Source organism: Hypanus sabinus, chromosome 16 (assembly GCF_030144855.1).
Source record: "Hypanus sabinus isolate sHypSab1 chromosome 16, sHypSab1.hap1, whole genome shotgun sequence".
In the NCBI taxonomy this organism is placed as follows: domain Eukaryota; kingdom Metazoa; phylum Chordata; class Chondrichthyes; order Myliobatiformes; family Dasyatidae; genus Hypanus; species Hypanus sabinus.
The window spans coordinates 9,111,177-9,134,759 of NC_082721.1; the positions used below are offsets into that span (position 1 = coordinate 9,111,177).

At 40.9% G+C, this 23,583-nt stretch overlaps 1 protein-coding gene and 1 long non-coding RNA gene across 4 annotated transcripts in view; one reads left to right on the top strand and one right to left on the bottom strand.

The window, feature by feature from the left end:
• LOC132405993 (uncharacterized) overlaps positions 1–13,396 on the bottom strand; it is a 41,266-nt gene extending 27,870 nt beyond the window's left edge. For all 3 annotated transcript variants that reach the window (XR_009516023.1, XR_009516024.1, XR_009516025.1), the window contains exon 1: positions 13,260–13,396. This is a non-coding gene — a long non-coding RNA (uncharacterized LOC132405993). The remainder of the gene's footprint in view (positions 1–13,259) is intronic.
• Positions 13,397–13,448: 52 nt separating this feature from the next.
• Positions 13,449–23,583, top strand: part of ap3d1 (adaptor related protein complex 3 subunit delta 1) — a 102,779-nt gene continuing 92,644 nt past the window's right edge. The window contains exon 1 of the mRNA XM_059991085.1: positions 13,449–13,754. Coding sequence (XP_059847068.1) covers positions 13,659–13,754 — 96 coding nt within the window. The 5' untranslated portion in view covers positions 13,449–13,658. The remainder of the gene's footprint in view (positions 13,755–23,583) is intronic.

A 23,583-nucleotide genomic window follows, 5' to 3' on the forward strand; every position in this document is an offset into this window, starting at 1 on the left:
ACCATCATTCTGCTCCGTCTAGCGGAACTTGTCCTCACTCATAATAATTTCTCCTTTGGCTCCTAGCACTTCCTTCAAACAAAAGTTGTAGCTACAGGCTCTCGCATAGGTCCCAGCTATGCCTACCTGTTTGTTGGCTACGTGGAACAGTTTATGTTCCAAGCCTACACTGGTGGCCGCCCCACTTTTCCTATGTTACATCGACAACCGCATTTGTGCTGCTTCCTGCACCCATGCGAAGCTCACTGACTTCATCCACTTTGCCTCCAACTTCCACTCTACCCTCAAATTTGCCTAGTCCGTTTCCAACACCTCCCTTCCCTTTCTCAATCTCTCTGTCTCTATCTCTGGAGACAGCTTATCTACCGATGTCTGTTATAAACCCATGGACTCTCACAGCTACCTGGACTATACCTCTTCCCACCCTGTTACCTATAAAAATGCCATCCCCTTCTCTCAATTCCTCCATCTCCACAGTACCTGCTCTCAGGATGAGGCTTTTCATTCCAGAATGAAGAAGATATCCTCCTTCTTCAAAGAAAGGGCTTCCTTTCCTCTACCATCAAAGCTGCCCTCCACCGCATCTTTTCCATTTCATGCATACCTGTTCTCACCCCATCCTCCTGTCACTCTACCAGGGATAGGGTCCCTCTTGTCCTCACCTACCACCCCACCAGACTCCACGTCCAGCACGTAATACTTTCGTCATCTCCAATGGGATCACACCACCAAGCAAATCTTCCCGTCCCCCAACATTTTGCTTTCCGCAGGGATCACTCTCTACATGACTCCCTTCTCCATTTGTCCCTCCCCACTAATCTCCCTGCTGGCATTTATCCTTGCAAGTGGAACAAGTACCCCAACACTTCCTCCCTTTCTACTATTCAGAGTCCCAAACAATCCTTCCAAGTGAGGAGACACTTCACCTGTGAGTCTGTTGGGATCATATACTGTATCCGTTGTTCCCAGTGTGGCCCCCAGTATATCACTGAGACCCAACGTAGATTGGAAGACCACTTCACTGAGAAAAAGTGGGATCTTCCAGTGGCCACCCATTTTAATTCCACTTCCCATTCTTATTCCATATCTATCCATGGCCTCCTCCACTGTCGCAGAGAAGCCACAATCAGGTTGAAGGAACAACACTTCATATTTCGTCTGGGTAGCCTCCAACCTGATGGCATGAACATTGATTTCTCAAGCTTTCAGTGATGGCCCCCACACTTTCACCATTCTCCATCCACTTTTCCCTTTCTTACCTTAACTCCTTACCTGCCCATCTCCTGTGCCCTCCCCCTTTTTTTCCTTCCAGGGCCTTCTGTCCTCTCCTATTAGATTCCCCCTTCTCCAGCCCGGTATCTCTTTCATCAATCAACTTCCCAGCTCTTTAATTCACCCCCCCCCTCTCGGTTTCACCTATCACCTTGTATTTCTCCCTCTTCCTCCCCCCATCTTTTAACTCTACTTCTCATCTATTTTTCTCCAGTCCTGCTGAAGGGTCTCAACCTGAAACGTTGATTGTAGTCTTTTCCATAGATGCTGTCTGGCCTGCTGAGTTCCTCCAGCATTTTGTGTGTGTTGCTTGGATTTCCAGCATCTCTAGACTTTCTCTTGTTTGTTTGATAAGTTCTTGATTAGTCAGGCTGTCACAGGTTACAGGGAGTAGGCAGGAAAATGGGGTTGAGAGGGATAATAAATTAGCCATGATGGAATGGCAGAGCAAACTCAGACTCGATTAACTGAATGGCCTAATTCTGCTCGTATATGTTTTGGTCTTAGGTTAATCCTTATGGGGCTGCAGAAAGAGAATAAGAGGATTTTTTATGCATTCATATATTCTTCCTGGGATGCGTCCTAAATCAGTCACATGCTGAGGAATGATTAATTGCAAACCAAAACTGTTTCCTCTCTCTTACATTTGCAGTCTATGTTATTCCTCCTGAGGTTTGAAAAAAATATTTTGTGAGATATCACCGGATACAAACTCAAAAGCACAACAGTGATTACTTTAAAGACTGCAATTATTCTTTAGAGGTTCTGCTAGATCAGGGGGTTCCCAACCCCTGCATTAGATAGTTCTCTTGTACAGACCATTCTAACAAACCAGAATATTAGGAGGGAGACTGAAAATCTGGTTGAGTGGTGCCACATCAATAACTTCTCACTCAACATCAGCAAAACCAAACAGCTGATTATTGACTACAGGTGAAGAAGTCGGGCTCCATGAGCCAGTGCTCAGTTGAGAACTGGAGGTGCAGCGGGTCAGTAACTTTCAATTCCTTGGTGTTATTATATCAGTGGGTCTGTCCTGGGACTGGCACATAAGTGTCATTTCAAAGAAGCATGGCAGCGCCTCTGCTCTCTTAGAGGTTCGCGGAGATTTGACGTGTCATCTAAAACTGGCCAACTTCTAAAGATGTACAGTGCAGACTATCCTGACTGGTTGCATCACAGCCTGGTACAGGAATGCCCGTCCCCAAGAAAAGAAAAGCTTACAAGCTGGTGGATACGGCCCAGTCTATCGCAGGTAAAGTTCTCCCCATCACTGAGTCCATTTCTATGGTGTGCTGCCACTAGAAAACAGCATCCTTCATAAAGACCCCTACCATCTACTCACTGCTGTTATCGGGCAGGAGGTACAGGAGTTCAGGACCCACACCACTAGATTCAGGAACAGTTACAACCCTTCAACAATCAGGCTCCTGAACCAATGTGGATAACTTTGCTCATCTCAACACTGAACAGATTTCCACAACCTGTGGACTCACTTTCAAGGACTCTACAACTCATGGTCTCAGTATGATTGATTGATTGAATTTATTTTTTTGTTTCAATTTACACAGTTTGTCTTCTGCACATTGGTTGTTTGCCAGTCTTTGTGCGTGGCTTTTCATTGACTCTATTGTATTTCTTTGTTCTACTGTGAATCCCTGCAAGAAAATGAACCTCAGGCTAGTATATGGTGACATATAAGTACATTGATAATAAATTTGAATTTGAGATAATTTTCTTTACATTCAACAGATCATTCCAACAAACCAGAATATGCAACCTTTAAGAGTTTTACAAGATTTGTACAGAAAACTTTTTTATTATGAAGGCTATCTAGAAATTGATATGCATCTTTCTGTCTTTAGATGATGATTATTCTGTCACATGGTATGATTTAAACTCTGAAGAATGAGATAGCTTTATTAAAATTAATGGCTAAACATCAAAAAAATTACTTAGTAGATTTGAGTCACATAAGGAATACTAACCATTCTTCCTAATATCTGTTACATAATTGATCCATTAAGACTGAATCTACATTATGTATTCTCATAGAGTCTGAAAGATTGTAAAAATACTGCCCAAAATACATATCTCATGAAGTTCAAAATTGGGAGACAAGATACTAAAATGGCGATAATAATTTCTATCTCTAAATGTCTGAAATGCTGAGAAATATCCCAGGGGATTTTAGAAGGACATTATGAAGGTAAGGAAAATCTTCTGCTTTGAGGTAGCAAATGAAAGTGATAGTTTGTATAAATCGTTATTGCAATTATAATAGATTAAGGTGAATCTGCACCCTAGAGTGTTGTATAGACACAAAGAGACTGTGGATACTGGAATCTGGTGCAACATGCAAATTGCTTCCTCCCCTCCCTCACCAACTCCACCTGCCCATTACTCACACACTCCTCACACTGGTTCCCCTCCCTTTATTTCCTGGTCTATAATCCTCTTCAATCCCGAACCATCCTGAAAAACTCAATGCCGTTTATGCACACTTTGAGAGGGGAAATAACACAATTGTGTAAATCCCCACAGCATGTGGCAACCCTGTGATCTCTCTTGGAGGCCACTTTATTAGGTACCTCCTTTATCTAATAAAGACACCTCTGAGTGTACTGTATGTTCTTGGTCTACTGTTGCAGTAGCCCATCCACCTCAAGGTTTGATGTGTTGTGCGTTCGGAGGTGATCTTTTGTGCATCACTTTTATAAAGCATGGATATTTGACTTACTGTCGCCTTCCTGTCAGCCTAAGCCAGTCTGGCTAATCTCTTCTGACCTATCTCAATAAGGCAATTTTGCCCACAAAACTGCCACTTCTTGGATGTTGTTTGCTTTTCACACCATTCTCTGTAAACTCTGCAGACTGTTGTCCAGGAAAATCCCAGGAGACCAGCAGTTTCTGAGGTGTTCAACCCACCCTGTGTGGCATCAACAATCATACCATGGTCAAAGTTGCTAAGTTCACATTTTTTCCCCATTCTGGTTTAGTCTGAACAACAGCTGAACTTCTTGATTATGTCTGCATGCTTTTATGCATTGATTTGATGCCCTATGTTTTGCTGATCAGATATTTGCATTAATGTACAGGTGTACTTAATAAAGTGGCCATGAGTGTATGTCAGTGATAGTAGACCTGATTTTGATCAGATTCGATCACCTTCAGATTTTTATGATTTCCCAGTTTTTCATGTGATTCCCACTCTTCCTCCCTTCCATCATTTGTCTACCAACTTGTGCTCCAGAACATGCCGTGCCACTAGCCAAGCTGTTCCAGCACAGCTACAACACCAGCATCTACCTGGCAATGGGTAGATCCACTGGAGGGTTATCATCAAATTAACTGAAAACAAAGATACATAGGTTTCTGAAGATTAATGGAACCAAGGGATATGGGGCAGAACAGAAAAATGGCTTTGAGGTAGAGATCAGCAATAACCTTGATGAATGGCAGAGCAGGCCAGAAGAACCAAATGGTCTACTCTTGCTCTTATTTCCATAGATACTTATCTTAGTTAATCTTAGGTGCTCAACCCAACCTTAATTTCATCTGTTACCATTCACAAAAACAAGTGGATTAATTTCATGTTAAAAGCAAATTCTTATATTTCAAGTAGTTCAAATATTTCAAATCCATGTGTGTTCAAATAAATTGCTGTACTTCCTCTAGTAAAACAAATCTGTCGAGATGTACAGAGATTCTCTTCCTGGATGTCGTAACCAAATATAAAGCGATTAACCACATATAGTTAATAAGAAACTTCTCATTGTTACTTTTAAATTCTTCCAAGGCCTCACCTTTCCCTATTCTTCTAGAGTAACAAACACAAAATGCTGGAGGAACTCAGCAAGTCAGGCAACATCCATGGAGAGGAATAAACAGTTGACATTTTGGGCCAACATCATGACTGGCCTATTTCTCCAATATCCTCCACCCCTTAATCATCCAAAATACTTTGCATGTTTTTCAATTCTGATTATATACAAATGTAATTGTAAAGTATACCATCCATTACCAAAATACAGGGTTCTAAAATTCTGTCTCAATTTTTCTGCCTCTTTACCTGACATTCCTTTGTAGAATGACCCTTTTGATCAAAACCTAACCTTTGGTCATCTGACTTACTGTTATAAAGATCAGCTTTATCTGTCACATATACATCAAAACATATAGTAAAATGTAACTTTTTTGTATTATTGACCAACATGGGGATGTGCTGGGGGCAGCCTGTAAGTTTCAGCACTAACATAGTATGCCAACAACTTACTAACCCTAACCTGTATGTCTTTGGAATGTGGAATGAAACCAGAGCACCTTAAGGAAATTCATGTGGTAATAGAGAGAATATACAAATTCCCTACAGACCTCGTTTGGTGACATGTTACTGTAAAGTATTACGATAACAGCAATAGCTGTGATGTTGAATGTTACATACCGTAATACTCCTTTGATGGCATGTTATTGCTATATCAGGTTTTACATAAATAAAATAGCCTGTTCTTGTCCTCATGTTTGTAAAATGAACTAGTGGCACTTAACATATCATCACAAATTTGGGTTTTAAACAATGTTTCCTCAAGTTTTTTTTTACGTCTATGTGGAGGAAGCAGCAAGTTTTTTTGCATGGTCTGAAAACTGCACGGCACTTTAAATGTTCTTTTTTTGTAATATGTGCATCAAACAAAAACCACAACTCACAACACAAGTAAATGAGATGTCAGGCAGTTAACACAACTGACAGGCACAACAGCTAAAGTAAAATGTTTTAAATAGACAGCGTCGGCGTTCAGTGAGCCTGCAGTTTATTAACAGCAAGCTACTGACTTCCATTCTGTGTTTCTTGTTACAATTTGTAAAAGTGTTGTAACTTGAAACACTAACAAAGTTAATATGTTGAAACTCTAAAGTATTTCCAAGTACAGATTGTGGTATGTTTATTATTTAGAATATTTAGGGATTATATTTGTTAACATATCATTAATTACAGGGTATTTCACAATTACATCAACATTGATTTCAAAATGATACTAGCATAATTTCAAAATTATATTAACATTATATAAAAGAAAATTCTAGCTGTGTGGCAACAAAGGCAATGTGAGCGGGAGCATTTCAGTTACCGCTCAACTATGCACCCATGCAGCTTCGAGGGAACAGTGGTTCTAAAGGTCAGACTCATGTTGTCATTCAGCTACCCCATTTTAAGTGATGCTAGGAGTATCAGAGGATATGGGAATCAGATGGTAGAGAGTTGAGGAGCAGTATCTTTTAGAATGGTGGAGTATGCACAAAGGGTTGTGGCCTATTTCTTGTATCTGTCAAATCTCTAATTTGTCAAATATGCACCTCTATAAGATCGACCCTCATGATTTTATGTACTTCTATGAGTTTGTCCCTCATGATTTACGCTATACCTCACAACAGCATAGTAGAGATTTGACCAGTAACCAATTGGCAGTTGCGATGGATTAGTAAGAACAAATTAAAGGAAAGCAGGGACAAGCACAGCAGCAGTCGTCTGAGTGGACAGAGTGGTGATCTTAAGGCTTTAGCTCTTTAAGGCTTCACTCAGATAAAGGAGGGGAAAGAAAAACTCAATTATTTTTCATTTGCTTCTTTTTATCTGCTCAGCTAGGGCAGTATAGTGGAATGCTACTCTTGCAGAAGGCAGGGAGACCTACGGTATCCCTGACGACTTTAAATGTAAGAAGTGCAGCTTCTACCAAACCACGTTAAGGAGCTGGAGCTGGAACTGGATGATCTCAGGATCATTCAGGAGGCTGAAGAGGTGATAGATAGGACATAGGGAGAGGTAATTACACCCAAGGAGCAGCACCCAGGAAACAGGGTGACAGTTAGGAAGCGGAAAGGGGTTAAGGAGTCAGTGCTGAGTACCCCTGTGGCCATCCCCCCAACAACACTTTGGATACTGTTGGGGGAGGGGGGGAGATGACCTAATGGAGGAAAGTCACAGTGGTTGGGTACCTGGCACTGAGTCTGCTTCTGTGACTCAGAGAGAAGTGGGGGGGAGAAGAAGCACACCATGATGACATGAAAATCATTAGTTAGGGGACTGGACAGGAGGTTCTGTGGGCAAGGATGAAATTCCCGGATGGTATATTGCCTTCCAGGTGCCAGGGTCCGGGATATCTTGGATTGAGTCCTCAGCATTCTTAAGTAAGGGGGTGAACAGCCAGAAGTTGTGGTCCATGTCGGTAACAATGACATGGGCAGGATGTGTTATGAGGTTCTGCATTGGGAGTTCAGGGAGTTAGGTGCTAAATTAAAGGACTGGGATCTCAGAATTGCTACCCATGCCAAGCGCTAGTGAGGCTAGAACGAAGATTATACAGGTTAATATGTGGTTAAGGAGTTGATGTAGGAGGGAGCCCATAAGAATTTTGGATCATTGGACTCTTTTCCGGGGAAAGTGGGACCTGTACAGAAGAAATGGTTTGCTGCTGAAAGGGCCTATTATCCTAGCAGGAAGGGGTTAATGCTGCACAGTGGGATTTAACCTAGAGTTGCAGGGGGATGGGAACTAGAGTACCAGAACAGTTAGTGCAGAGTTTATGGAAGCAGATGTTGGTAAGACCTCAGACAAGGGGTCAGAAGCTGTTGAACCACCGTGGCCAGAGCTAAGGAACTACTGTTACGTACTCGTGACACATGACAGTGGTACCCTTGTCACATGACTGGGGTTGAAGCTATACTGGACTTGAGGTAATGGTCTTGTGATGGTGGAGTGACGTCATTTTCCCGCCAGTAGATGTCATGTGACAGGTTTTTTTTACAGGGTATAAAAGGAGGACCCCTCCGTGAGGAAGGGCAGTTCGTGGCGGGATTTGTCATGTTGACTTCATGCCACTGCGTAATTTAATGTGATGACGCAGTTTAGTTGAAAGATGAAGTTTTATCTAATGCCTAAAGTTTAAAAGGTCATTGCCAGCAGTTTCCTTACAATACTGCTAGTTGAGAAATCAGTGGAGAGTGAAGATCAGAGTTCGGGAGTTAAAGATCGAGGAGAATCTATTTCGACAGTGAAACGGGTTCGACCTTGTTTAGTCCTTATTCGGAAGGAATTCATTGACTGTTCTTGTGTTAATCTCTGCGGGATAGCAGAAAAGATTGAGGACAGTGTGATAAAGGAAAGGTCAGTGCCTTTAAGCCGTTACGTTTCGTAAATTCTTCGTGGGAAAAGTTCGACTTCGGGGATTGAAGCAAAGCGACATGAAAGAGAATCTAAATCGTCTTAAAAAGTCTCTCCCTTAAATGGACTGTGAGCATTTTGAACTTGTGGCAATCCTACTTTAAAGAACTGTTTTTGCAGCATCGCTTTAAGAACTGTTTGAGCTGCATCACTTTAGGAACTGTTTAAACTGCCGCACAGCAGCTGATTTCCAGTTACATTAGTGTTTGTTTACTTTTGGGGGGTTTGTTTTCAGTGTTTAATAAACGTGTTATTTGTTATATAAACCCTTGCCTAACTCATATATTTATTGTTGCTTGAACACGTAACACTACAAGGGTAAAAAGACACTGATGGGAATTGTATACATATCCCCAAACGGTAGTAAGGATGTAGCCTACAAAATGCAATGGGAGATAGAAAAGGGCAATGTTACAATAGTCATGAGGGACCTCAATATGCAGGTAGATTGGGAGAATCAGGTTGGTGCTGGATTCCAGGAAGGGGAATTTCTAAAGTGCCTTCAAGATGGCTTTTTAGAGCAGCTTGTGATTGAGCTCACTAAAGGATCAGTTTTTCTGGATTGTGTTTTGTGCAATAAACCAGAATTGATTAGAGAGCTTAAGGTAAAAGAACCCTTAGGGGAAGTCATCATAAAATGACCAAAGTCACTCTGAAATTTGAGAAGGATAAGCTGAAGTCGGATGTATCAGTATTACAGGGGAGTAAAAGGAATAACAGAGGCACAAGAGAGGAGCTGGCCGAAATTGATTGGAAAAGAATACTGGCAAGGATGACAGCAGAGCAGCAATGGCTGGAGTTTCTGGAAGCAATTTGGAAGACACAGGAAATATACATCCCAAAGAGGAAGAAGGATTCTAAAGGAAAAATGACACAACCCTGACTAACAAGAGAAGTCAAAACCAACATAAAAACCACAGAGAAGGCAGATAATAGAGCAAACCTAAGTGGGAAGTTAGAGGTTTGAGAAGCTTTTAAAAACCAACCGAAGGCAACTAAAAAGTCATTAAGATAAAGATGAGCAGAAAAGGACCTTGGTGATTGTAGGGATGACTTAGAACAGACTGAAAAGCTTGAGCATATAGACATTAAGAAAGAGGATGTGCTGGAGCTTTTGGAAAGCATCAAGTTGGATAAGTCACCGGGACCAGACAAGATATACCCCAGGCTACTATGGGAGGCGATTGCAGAGCCTCTGGCAATGATCTTTGCATCAACAATGGGGACGGGAGAGGTTCTGGAGGACTGGAGGGTTGCATGTATTGTTCCTTTATTCAAGAAAGGGAGTAGAGATAGACCTGGAAATTATAGACCAGTGAGTTGGTAAGTTGATGGAGAAGATCCCCGAGAGACAGGATTTATGAACATTTGGAGAGGCCTAATACGATTAGAGGTAGTCAGCACAGCTTTGTCAAGGGCAGGTCATGCCTTAACGAGCCTGATTGACTTCTTTGAGGATGGGACTAAACACATTGATGAAGGTAGAGCAGTAGATGTAGTGTATATGGATTTCAGCAAGGCATTTGATAAGGTACCCCATGCAAGGCTTACTGAAAAAGTAAGGAGGCATGGGATTCAAGGGGACCTTGCTTTGTGTATACAAAATTGGCTTGCCCACAGAAGGCAAAGAGTGATCGTAGATGGGTCATATTCTGCATGGAGATCGGTGACCATTAGTGTGCCTCAGGAATCAATTCTAGGACCCCTTCTCTTTGTGATTTTAATAAATGACCTGGATGAGGAAGTGGAAGTATGGGTTAGTAAATTTGCTGATGACACAAAGGTTGGGGGTGTTGTGGATAGTGTGGAGGGCTGTCAGAGGTTACAGCGGGACATTCATAGGATGCAAAACTGGGCTGAGAAGTGGAAGATGGAGTTCAACCCAGATAAGTGAAAGGTGGTTCATTTGGTAGGTCAAATATGATGGCAGAATATAGTACTAATGGTAAGACTCTTGGCAGTGGAGGATCAGAGGGATCTTGGGCTCTGCAGGACCCTTAAAGCTGTTGTGCAGGTTGACTGTCTGGTTAAGAAGGCATATGATGTATTGGCCTTCATCAACCATGGGATTGAGTTCAAGAGCCGAGAGGTAATGTTACAGTTTTATAGGACCCTGGTCAGACCCAGTAGTCTGGTTAGAGTACCGTGCTTAGTTCTGGTCACCTCACTACAGGAAGGATGTGGAAACTATAGAAAGGGTGCAGAAGAGATTAACAAGGATGTTGCCTGGATTGGGGAGCATGCCTTATGAGAATAGGTTGAGTGAACTTGGCCTTTTCCCCTTGGAGCAATGGAGGATGAGAGATGACCTGATAGAGGTGTATAAGATGATGAGAGACATTGATCGTGTGGGTAGTCACAGGCTTTTTCCCAGGGCTGAAATGGCTAACACAAGAGGGCACAGTTTTAAGGTGATTGGAAGTAGGTACAGAGGAGATGTCAGGAGTAGGTTTTTTACGCAGAGAGTAGTAAGTGTGTGGAATGGGCTGCCAGCGACAGTGGTGGAGGCAGATACAATAGGGTTTTTTAAGAGATTCCTGGATAGGTACATGGAGCTTAGAAAAATAGAGGGCTATGGGTAACCCTAGGTAATTTCTAAAGTAAGTACATGTTCGGCACAGCACTGTGGGCTGAAGGACCTGTATTGTGCTATAGGCTTTCTGTGTTTCTATGAAATACAGAAGCTAGCCAATAATATTAAAGAGGATACCAAAAGTTTCTTCAGATACATAAAGTGTAAAAGAGAGGTGAGAGTGGATATCAGACCACTGAAAAATGATGCTGGAGAGGTAGTAATGGGGGACAAGGAAAGCAGATGAACTGAATAAGCATTGTATCAGTCTTCACTATGGAATATACTAGCAGTATAGTGGAAGTTCCAAGTGTCAGGGGACATGAAGTGTGTGAAGCTACCATAACTACAGAGAAGGTTCTTGGTAAACTGTTAACGTCTGAAGTGGATAGGTCTCCTGGTCCAGATGGTATACTCCAGAGTTCGGAAAGAGGTGGCTGAAGAGATTGTCGAGGCATTAGTAATAATCTTTCAAGAATCACTAGAGTCTGGAATGGTTCTGGAAGACTGGAAAATTGAAAATGCCACTCCACTCTTCAAGAAGGGAGACTGGCATAAGAAAGGAAACTATAGGCCAGTTAGTCTGACTTCAGTGGTTGGGCAGATGTTGGGAGTCGATTATTAAGGATATGATCTCAGTGTACTTGGAGGTATTTGCGGAGGGCTATTTCAAGGGCAAAGAGACAATTTTAAATGAGGTTGGAAGCGACATGAGATACTCTGGCAGGGTTTGCAAGACCTTACTTCCTGCAAAGCGAAACCCAATAGCATGAATGGCAGTGATGCTTCACTACCAGATGAACTCAACGCCTTCTACACCCGCTTTGAAAGGGAGAACATAACTACAGCTTTGAAGATCCCTGATGCACTTGATGACCCTGTGATCTCTGTTTCTGAGGCCGATGTTAGGTTGTCTTTAAAGAAAGTGAACCCTCGCAGGGTGGAAGGTCCAGATGGAGTATCTGGTAAGGCTCTGAAAACCTGTGCCAACCAAAAAGTGGGAGTATTCAAGGACATTTTCAACCTCTCACTGCTATGGGCAGAAATTCCCACTTGCTTCAGAAAGGCAACAATTATTACCTAATAAGTGCCTAAGAAGAATAACGTGGGCTGCCTCAATGACTATCACCTGGTAGCACTCACATCTACAGTGATGAAATGCTTTGAGAGGTTGGTTTTGACATGACTGAACTCCTGCCTCAGCAAAGGGACTTGGGGGTCTTTGTAGAGGATTCCTTAAAGATTAATTTGCAGGTTGAGTCTGTGGTGAGGAAGGCAAATGCAACACTAACATTCATTTCAAGAAGACTAGAATGTAAAAGCAAAGGTGTAATGTTGAAACTCTATAAGGCCTCACTTGGAGTATTGTGAGCAGGTTTGAGTCCCTTAGCTTAGAAACGATGTGCTGAAAGTGGAGAGGGTTCAAAGGAGGTTCACAAAAATGATTCCAGGATTGAATAGCTTGTCATAGGGGAAGAGCATTTGATGGCTCTGGGCCTGTATTCACTGAAATTCAAAAGAATGAGGGGTAACCACATTGAAACCTATCAAATAGTAAAAGGCATTGACAGAGTGAATGTGGAGAAGATGTTGCCTATGGTGGGAGAGTCGAAGACCAGAGTACACAGCCTCATCAGAATAGAGGGGTGCCCTTTTAGAAAGGAGATGAGTTAGGATTTCTTTAGATAGAGAGTGGTGAATCTGTGAAATTCTTTGCCACTGGCAGCTGTGGAGGGAAATTCTTTGTGTATTTTTAAGGCAGAGGTTAATAGATTCTTGATTGGTCAGGGCATGAAGGGATACGGGGAGAAGGCAGGAGATTCGGGCAGAGAGGAAAATTGGATCAGCCATGATGAAACAACAGAGTAGACTCGATGGGCCAAATGGTCTAATTCTGCTGCTATATCTTATGGCCTTAAGATTTTATGGACCTTGATAAGATCACCCCTTGTGATTTTATACCTCCCCAGATCATCCCATCACTTTGTATACCTCTAAGATCAGCCGTCGTGATTTTATGCACTCTATGCACCTCCAAATCTCTCTCATGATTTTTTAAACATCTATAAGAATGCCCTTCATTCTCCTGCACACTCCAAAGTATAAAATCTCAGCCTGCTCAACCTCCCTCCATCCCCTCTGCGTTTCTTCCCCGGCCCTAAAACGGGAACCGTAATAACTGAAGCGGGGCCTCACCAACACCGTGCGGGTGGGGTGAGTGAACTCTCCGAAGCTCCACGTCGCGGAGAAGGTGTTGCTCCCCACCCGGAGCTGTGTGAGAGAGGGAGGGAAGGAGAGCCTAGGCCTCCCTCCCCTCTGCCATCTTCCCGTCCCGCAGTCGGTCACCTGACTCCGGCCCGCCCGTCGCCATTTTCTCTCTCTCCGCCGCCCGGTGCGAAGGTGAGCGCGGCTCCGGCACACAGTAGTGCACGCCAGCCGCTCGCCACCCTCCCTCTGCGCTCACGGATCCACGGGGGAGCGCCAAGAATCCGGGCATGGTGTAAATCAGCATCCCCCCCCCCCCCCCACCTCGGAGCTGGATTTTTTCTCTCTCTCCTCCCCTCCCCTCACGGCGAGCAAGAAGCAAAGGCCAGGATGGCGCTGAAGATCGTGAAAGGCAGCATTGACCGAATGTTCGATAAGAACCTGCAGGACCTGGTGCGCGGCATCAGAAACCACAAGGATGACGAGGTGAGTCCGGCTGCCACGTCCCGCAGCTTAGAGAAGCGGAGGGAGGGAGTGCATGGCAGGCCCGGCCGGCCCCTCAGGCCCCGGGCTCGGGTTGCCTCCTTTTCCCGGGTTCTCTGCTTCTTCTACGGCTCCTCACAAACTGGCAGTGTGTTAGGGTTCTCTTATTGCCTTCCCCAACCCCGTTTGCTTTCAAGTCGCACTGAAATCGGGCAAACTGACAGCTCGGTCGGCAGGGGAGTTTCGGGCCGTCAGCTGATGCTTTTGCTGACACACTGGCATCTCGTAACCTGATCGTTCGGGGACATAAGTGTGTTCAAATTCTGTATTCTCTCTCTCCTCACCCAGAGCACAGGAGTGTGTTTTATTGCGTTTAATAAAACAGGACTTAAGAGAGTTTTCAGCTCCTTCAAATGGTATAATGTTAACTTTCCGTCCATGGTATTTCAACTTATTAAGTCTGCAGGTTCAGTTGTTAAACAAAAATGAAGGTGGCAATAAACGCTGTATGCTGGGAAGTATAAATGTAAAACATTTTGCTTCTGTAGATCCTTGATCAGGTGTGGCATGAGTGTTTTTTTCTAGTGAAATTGAATTAATCATTCAATTAATACTTATATGCTGATTTTCTATTTGTTCCACCTGCCAAATAAATTAGTCTCGTTCACCGTGCCCACTTCCCCATCAAAAATTACTTTGTTTTACATTTTTTGCTTTAAAACTTGAGAGATACTTCTCAAAATTAACTAAATAATTTATTTTTGCAAACTCAATGAAGTCTAATCCAGCAAGTCTCGCACAGCTCCAATTCATCTCGTCAGCCACCTTTGTGCTCGCTCTACCGTTCATGAGGTCGTATTTCAGTCGTAGGATCAAATGTTAGTTGATATAAAGTGATGAACAGAATATTTATAATTTAAGATCTTTGTGTCATCTTTGGGAATGGGTTAAAAGGTTTGGACAGGCAATGGCTAGAATTGAAAATGTGTATTGTGAACCAAACACTGTAATCCAAAAGGAAAAGTTATGCATGGTGAGAAAGATAGCAATAAATGATGGAAGGAAGCTTTAGAAAGTTGTTAGAGTTAGCAGTAGGCCTGAGAACTGACAGCACTTTACAACATGGCATTGATTTCTAAGGAATTGATTTTTCTGTGGTGAGAGAGTTGACAAGATTGGTAAGAGCATAAAACAAAGCTAAGATCTCAGAAGACAGACGAGGGCCACTCTAAGTCTCTCAGTGCTGCAAGAGGATTTTTAATGGAGAGAAGGAAATGGCAGAGGAATTAAACAACCACTTTTGTATGTTTTGGTGGAGAAATCAAGGAACATGTCAAACACTTCAAACAATGACAAGAATGGGGAGCTGAAGTAAATGGTTGAAAAGTTCTAGGTAAGTTGGTAAGCTTGATAGCTATTGTAGTACATTGCTTCATGTAAAAGTGTTGAATATAGAAATGTTGAAAGGCTTGGTTATCATCTCCCCAAACTTCTATAGATTCTGAAATTCCTCCTGTCAAGTGGAGGATAACAAATGTAACACCTCGATTTAAGAAAGGTAGAAGAGAGAAATAGATCCTCCAATGCTTGGCCTAACATCAGTCAAAGGAAAAATACTGGAATCTAAAATTCAGGATGTAATAATGAAGATCTTAAAAAGCTTAAAATTTTCAAGTAGAATTCCAGTTGGATAAATGTCAGGAACATTATGCTTGACTGCTGGACTAGAAGAAGAGATGAGGAGGAGAAGGCCACCAATGGATTTGATGCATTTAGATTTTCAAAAGGCTTCCAATAAGATCCTGTGCAGGAGATTGGTTTAATAAGGTTAAAGCACGTGGAATTAGGGTAGATATACAGGCTTGATTGACAATTGCTTGCAGAGGATGCAGGATGAGTGGGCAAGATTATAGCAGATCAAATGTAAAAACACAAGAGATGTTGCAGATATGGAAATCCAGAGCAACACACACAAAATCTTGGAGGAGCTCAGCAGGACTGGCAGCATCAATCTATCAAATAGAGCCGACATTTTGGGCTGACCCTCAGTCAGTCCTGATAAAGGGTATTGCCCAAAAATGTTGGCTTTTTATTCCTCTCCATAGATGCTGAGTTCCTCCAGCATTTTGTGCATGTTGGCAGATCAGATATGTGTAAAAATATGAGGTTGTCCACAGTGGTTCACAAACATAGAAAAATTCTGTTATATACATGATGGTAGATTTAGGTAGTGTTGATATTCTAAGAAAACCGTGTGTTCTTATACAAAAGACGCTAAAAGACGGCATACAAGTATAATTGATTGGGATGTAGATAGCAATTAGTCTCTATTACAAGATAATTTGAATATACGAGTATGGAAGTATTACAATTGTGTAAGGCCTGGTAGAAATAGCGCCTGGAGTATTGAGTACAGTTTTAGTCTTCCTACTTTAAAAAGGATATATTTACTGAAGAGGGATTGCATTAAAAATTTGATAGATTGGTCACTGCTTCGAAGGATAATGGTATGCTATATGAATGTTAACTAGCACTGTATTCTATAAAATTCAGATCTACTCTACTGTCCGTTATGTCTCTGGTGTTTAGGGCAGCAATGAAGGTCCTCCATCTCTGGCAGTGTTCGGGGCTTCTTTCATCATGTCAGTAGCTCAGTTTCACTACTGTCAGTTATGCAAGTTTTGGGTGGAGACTCAGGAATACTGTTGCACTCAGATGTAGAAGGATTCTTCATTACTGTTTCCGTAACAGTTTTGTTTTACCAGTCAGGGTTGTTAATTCTGAGCTGAATGGAGGACCAGTGGACCACTCTGAGTCTGGCCTCTACCTGTTGATCTGTTTGGTATGGGTGACCCTACCAAAGAGCCAAAGCATAGAGCCCTGACTCCAGCCAATATAACTATCTGGGTCATTGAGGCACACAAGCCTCCAAACTCTATGGCAATGTTGTGGTCTTCTTAGAGGCTGAGGTTTACATAGATTGTAGAAAATCCCATTGAAATTTACTATAATACTTGCACAGTTTGACAGAGATAATGTTTACCTTCCAACACTTAGAACAAGCTGGAGGAACTCAGCAGTCAATGTTTCCACAGACGCTGCCCGACCTGCTGAATTCCTCCAGCGTGTTGTACGTGTTGATTGGACCACAGCATCTGCAGTGTGCTTTGTGTTTCTAACTTTTACCTTGGCTGAATACCTAAGAGACGGGGTCAGAGAATCAGGAAGGAGGAGAGCATTATTAGCACTGGAATTTTTTTTCATTGAGCTTTAGAAACTTCCTATTCAGGAAGTTTGAAGCAAAATTTATTATCAAAGTACATATGTCACCAAACACTACCCTGAGAAATTGTGATAAATTTCTGGTTATGTGAGGTAATGAAGGGATGTGGGGATAGTGCAGGAAAAGATGTTGAGTTGGAAGATTAGGTAAGATCTTGATGAATGGTGAAACTGACTTAATTGGCTGAATGGTCTGTTCTTGCTATTTCTTATGTTTGCCAAGTATGCACATCAAATAAGGTTATAACAATCTGCTTATATTTTTTGATTAAGTCCAAAAAAAAGTTAACCAGGTACTGTAGCTGGAACAATTTAGATGAAGCTTGAAACTCTTAAGGAAACTTCTTAACTTAGTAATTTCTAGAACAACTTTACTTTGTAGCTTTTTGTTTTAACCCTTATTATTTCTCCTCTAAGACTTTTGTGGCAGTGATTGAAGATATGAAATTATAGACACCAGATTCTGCAGATGCTGGAAATCTTGAGCAAAGCACTCAAATTGCTGGGGAAACTCAGCAAGACAGGCAGCATCTACAAAGGAAATGCTTTAGGTGGAGACCCTTCTTCAGGACTGGAAAGGGAGGTGGAAGAAACCAGAATAATGCAGGGAGAGGGAAAGGAGTACTGTTTGTTCTCCATAGATGCTGCCTGACTTCCTGAATTTATAGGTAGCTGATTGGTTTCATAGACCAGATGTTGTCCTTTTTAATTTTTTTCTCTACTCTATGAAAGCGTAAGGGAAATGTTTTATCATGGGGATGAGAACATTTCACAGTAGTGTAAATGAAATTTATTTTGGGGACTAGGGATTTGTGAATTTAATGAAGTTTTAAAAGATTTATGAATGCTAGAATGTAAGTGTCTTTTTGGTAATAAGCTAATGATTTGGACAGTGAAGTTGGAAGTGGAAGAGAAATAAAGATCTTTTGATCTTTTAGGCTTCTTGTATTTATTACACAAGAGTACTTTTTGCAGGATGTATTGGAATATTTGGGATTTCAATGAAACTGTATAGTCCAATTCAAATTAAAGCTGGAATCTCAAGTATTTGTTTCTAGGCAATCTGAGTGAATAGCTATATTTTAATAGAATTGGATGAATCACAAAAGACAAGATGTTAAATTACCTGTGATAGACTTATCCAATGAAATCTTTGAGTTTAAGATTCCAAAATGAAAATAGTGGGCTGCTGCTTTTAAACTCCATTCATGTTTCTGAAGGTGCATGCATCCACTTCAACACAAGCTAAAAGTTCTTCCTAGTCCTCCATTGGGTATTTGTAAAAAAAAATTAAAAATGTAGTTAAGGCAGGTGTCGGGGACAATAAGGGGATAGAGGAGTCTTGGAGTGCAATGGTTCACACCCTAGTCTGTGCTGTAAAATGTAAATACTCAATGCTCATTGGTTTTCTGCAGCTAGACAAAATGCTTGGATACGATGATGCTCTCTTCTTAATGCTACCATCAATGAGGAGGTTCAGGAGTGTTAAGACACACACTCGGTGTTTTAGGAACAGCTTCTTCCCCTCCGCCATCAGATTTCTGAATGTACAGTGAACCCATATATACTGCCTCACTATTTTTATTTTTTTTTTGCACTGCACATTTAATTCAAATGTTACATGTTTTTATTGAAATTTATAGTTTTTTTAAATTATTGCTGCCTCAAAACAACAAATTTTACAACAAACACCATTGATATTAAGTCTGATTCTGATTGACTTTGAACTACTTTATAATAAAAGTTGTACTGCATTGAAAACCATTTAAATTTATTTGACATCATGATTCAATGCTCTCTGAAGGCATTTAGGAAACTACTCCAAGAGCATATGTGCTGAAGCAAACTGACAGCCTGGCTCATCAAATGTGGTTTGACCACAAGAGTCACTAATACATTGCAGTGGACACTTAACACTTAATCCTATCCATGGTTTGCAGTAATTTTCAGCTGCCTCTTGGAGAATGTAAGTTGGGGACGACACTGTATCTTATGGTTTGTCTCCATATGTTACTGATTGATTATGTTGTCTCACTTCAGAAGGGTCAAATGGCCACTCTCTGGTGCCATAAGAATCACTCTGGCTTTACAGTTGAATGACTCATAAACATTGTTATCTATTTGGGTTTGATTATAGACTAAATTACTTCCCAGAAGGGCATTAATATGACCATTTTGTAATCACCATTATTGATATTTGCTCTCTAACCCAAGTTTCTATTTATTCAAATAATGACACTCTCAAGTTGCTATGGTGGGATTTGAACTCTGAATTAACTAGGTCATTTGTCCAGCGCTCTGTATTACTGATGCAATATCATAATAACATTACTGTACTTTTCATTTGGTGTTCTGATCTGATGTACTTGGGTTCAGTTTTAACTTCTTGAAGCAGGATTGGAATCCATGATGAGCTATTAAATTGAAGATGGACTTAACCATTTTTTTAAAAAATATGACACATTTTATCCTGTTCAAGTACTTTTTCAGGGCATTGATTGTTCAGTTTCTCAATCCAGCTCCTGCTTTAGACCATGTGTACTTGAGTCTTGCTTCATAATGGCAGTAAACTTCTGCTGAGCCATATTCCGCTCTCTGAAGCCTGATCATTCTAGCACTTGAGGAAGTAGAACTTGGAAGCAGAACTGAAAGTAAAGGCAGTCCAAAAATGCAGATGTTGAAAATCTGAAACATAATAGGAAACCTTTAACATTACAGGCAGAACGATCTTTGAGAACAAAGCAGTGAGTATACCATATGTGCAAGCATTCTGAAAGAGGGCCAATGCTTTCACAAGCTTGAGTTTTGCCATAATGAATGAGATCATCTGGCATCTTGGTGACTCCACCTGGAAGTCTGTCAGTCTTGCTCTAATGCAGAATCAATCTGCTGCAGTCATCGGTAAATAGCTACAGCCTTTGAAGTTACGGATTTGGCCGAGGGAGGCTTCCTTTCAAACAGAGAAGATCCTAGTTCACACCTCGGAGGGAGAGAAACTTCTTCCTACTCAATCCTAGTATCAGAGGAGGCATGGAAAATCTGACATGGAATGATTCTCAAGGAGGGATTAAGACAAGATGGTTTCAATGAAGCAATTCTCCTGACAAAATTATTAGAGCCCAGACTTTGCATAATTAATACAAGAGATCCTACAGATGCTGGAAATCCAGATCACACACACAAAATGCCGGAGAAACTCAGCAGTTCAGGCAGTATCTGTGAAGATGCTGCCTAACCTGCTTAGCTCCTCCAACATTTTGTGACATAACTGACATCCTGTTTAGTCAGACTAGCAAATAAGTCCTCATGGATCTTTCCTGATCCAAGCACTTAGAAGACCTCATGGCTTCTTTCCTGATCTAATAGGTTATGTTATTATCCAACTGAGAGACGGGGGTGGGGGGGTGGAAGTCATTTGAGCCGTCTGAGATTGACCCAATCTCAGTGAAGATTGATGTCAAGCAGGATTACAATAATTTTCCCAGGTTTTGTCACTGCTTTATTCTAACCCACCTCCAATGAGTTTTCTGTTAGACTAAAGCTTATCTACAGGAGTTTTGATTTAGGAGGTCAACCAAAGGTTATTCATTGAGTTCATTAAGGCATTCAGTAGAGTGAATGTTACACCTAATGTCTGCAGTACAAAGGTCCTGTCCCAACCTCCACTCTACAACAACACTATTTAACAATTAAGATCAGTGATGAATCTGGGGAAAGGTAACTACTTCCTGTTTCTTAGGAGTTGATTCTCAACAAAGCTGCCTGTTAATATTTTTCAAGGCTGAAGTCCTAACTCATTCAACTCTAAAATGCAAGCCACATCATTCTCTTGTCTGACATAAAATTCACGAAACAAATACTCCTCTGTGATCTGTTACAGCAAGGGATTGCAGGTGGACATGGGCAGCAGTCGAATATATTCTCAAAGCTTCCTTGAAGTGTAATATTTCTACTGATTGATTTTGCCTAGTATTGAGAACCAAAGGCATTGATTGTGGGAACACTGAGTCTGCATAAAGTACTGAAATACAACACATTCTAAACTGCCAACCTTTTGTCCAAAATTTAACGAAGCTTGTAGTTCCCATATTGGCATTAGCCACCTGAGTACCCATGGAATGGAATAGAGGCAGCCATCCTTAATCCTGAGGGGCTACCAAAGAGCGAAAGTTAGTTTTTCCATTTGCTGTTGATACAAGATGCCTACTGCCTTTTGTACAGGTGATACAGCAGAAGATGATTTTTTCAAAGTGCATTTCTTATAACTAAATAACATTGATCCCACATCTTTCTTAGGAAATTTAAAACTGGAAGCAATTTGTAATTGTATCCATGAGTTGGAAAATAAGTTGAAACACAACATGCAAAATACTTAGAAAGATTTTAGTTTTACACTTGATTTGTTTTTAGTCATCAAAACAAAATGGGCACATCTTAATCTCTGTCTAAGTTCTAGATTTATCAGTTTCTTTTGTAGTTAAGCCTTTTAGGAAGGGGATAGGTAAATTAGAACCATATTTTTTAAAATAGTGATTGAATTTCCCTTGAGTTCATTCCACATGACAATAAATTTCTCTTTCCTCCTTGCCATCCTGGCAATTTTTTACATCAACTTAACGAGCTCATTTTTTTTCAACCACTCATGTACATTCCACCAACCTCTAAAACTACCTTTTCTGTTAGACTGAGTACAACGGTCAAATTGTCAACTTCTGAGTTTGTCAGTTTCTTTGCGGATATCATCAGTGTCCATATTCAGACCTTTCCAAGTACTAGGAATTTTTCTTGATGCATTTTTATCACTTTTGGCAACAGTTACTGGCTTTTGTAATCTTGAGTTCTTCCAAAGCTCTGCTTCCTCCATTCCATTCTTGATTATTTTCCTTCTTTCCAATAGAGTAAAATTTATGGTGTCAAACTTTGTTTTTAAATGTACTCAGAGTCTTATATGTCCATTGCTCCATTCCACAGCGTACACTACAAATTTCCAGGCTGGTACCAAACTTTTTCTCCCTGTTGCAATATCTTGAAGGAGGTCCATTTCTGGGTCCAGTGCTGTCCTTCAAATTGCCTGAAATCTCATGACTAAATACTTAGGATGATTGAAAGCTAGTTCAAAGTATAGATTGAGTACCCTATCCGAAATTCTGAAGTCCGAAATTTTTTCTGAGCACTGACATAACATCACAACTGGAAAATTCCACAAGACACTGGGAAGGCTCCCAGGTGTTGCGCAGGTCACTATGCAATCCAGAATGTTCTGAGAAGTGACCTGGTATAATGAACAGAAGTAAATGAAAAATAGAAAAACACTGCACAACGCGAGAAAATATCTCAATTGTGTTGAAAGACCAAATATGTCAGCTTCAAAGTGAATATTTGCCATGTAACAGTATGCTGATCATGAAAAAAAATTTGTCACTGTGAACTGAAAATTGAAGGTAGTTGTGAATTTTCTGCAGACTAGTCACAGAAATTTAAGGAAAGACACAGCATTAAAATTTTTAAGATTTGTGTTAAATTGTCTGCTGATCATAAAGCAACAGAAAAATTCATCAAGTTTGCGAAGGTCATCGCTGACCAAAATTTTTAACACCATAACAAGACTACAATGTTGATTGTTTTCATATCTTACTTAAAACCAAAGAAAAATTAAAATACACGTACAGTGTACTGTAACCCTTTAATCAAACAGGGCATTGTAGGTGGAGACTGAAAGCCAGCTGTTATTCAACAGCTGATTCAAGTATTCTCTTGCTGCTGCTGTACTGCTTTTGACACCCTGCACATATTACATATTATTAAAATAATGTAAATATAATAAGTTTTACTATTAAGTACATATGTGTGATAAGTGTAAGGCAAAGACTGCTTAGCAGTAACACTTAAATTCACCATTGGAAATGATAGCGATCCCATGCTATTCCAAAATCCCAAAAAATCCGAAATCTAAAACCCTTCTGGCCCATAGCATTTAGATAAGAAGTACTCAACCTGTACTAAGTTTTTAAGTTTTGTAAAGTCTATTGAACTTCTGTCATCTTAAAGTGTCCTGACCTGCTGTCAGTTTAATTATTTTTGGTATTTGGAGTACTCCCTAAACCTCATATTATTCATGGAATTGAAGCTCAAAGTAAATTTATTACGTCACTTGTATACGCTTCCCTAAGATTCATATTTTTGCAGGCAATTGGAAAAGATACAAAGAAACACAGTAGAATCAGTGAAAAACTATACATAGGGACAAACAATGTGCAAAAAAAGACAATGCAGCACAAAAAAAATAATAATGAATAAATAAGTAATATATAATATTGAGAACAGGAGTTGTAGAGTCCTTAAAAGTGAGTCCATAAGTTGTAAAATCAGTTCAGTGTAGTGGTGAGTGAAGATATCCATGCTGGTTGAGGAGCTTAGTAGTTGTCCTTTAACTTCTGCCGGACGATGCTGAGGATGTTCTACGAGTCTGTGGTGGCCAGTGCTATCATATTTGCTGTTGTGTGCTGGGACAGTAGGCTGAGGGTAGCAGACACCAACAGAATCAACAAAC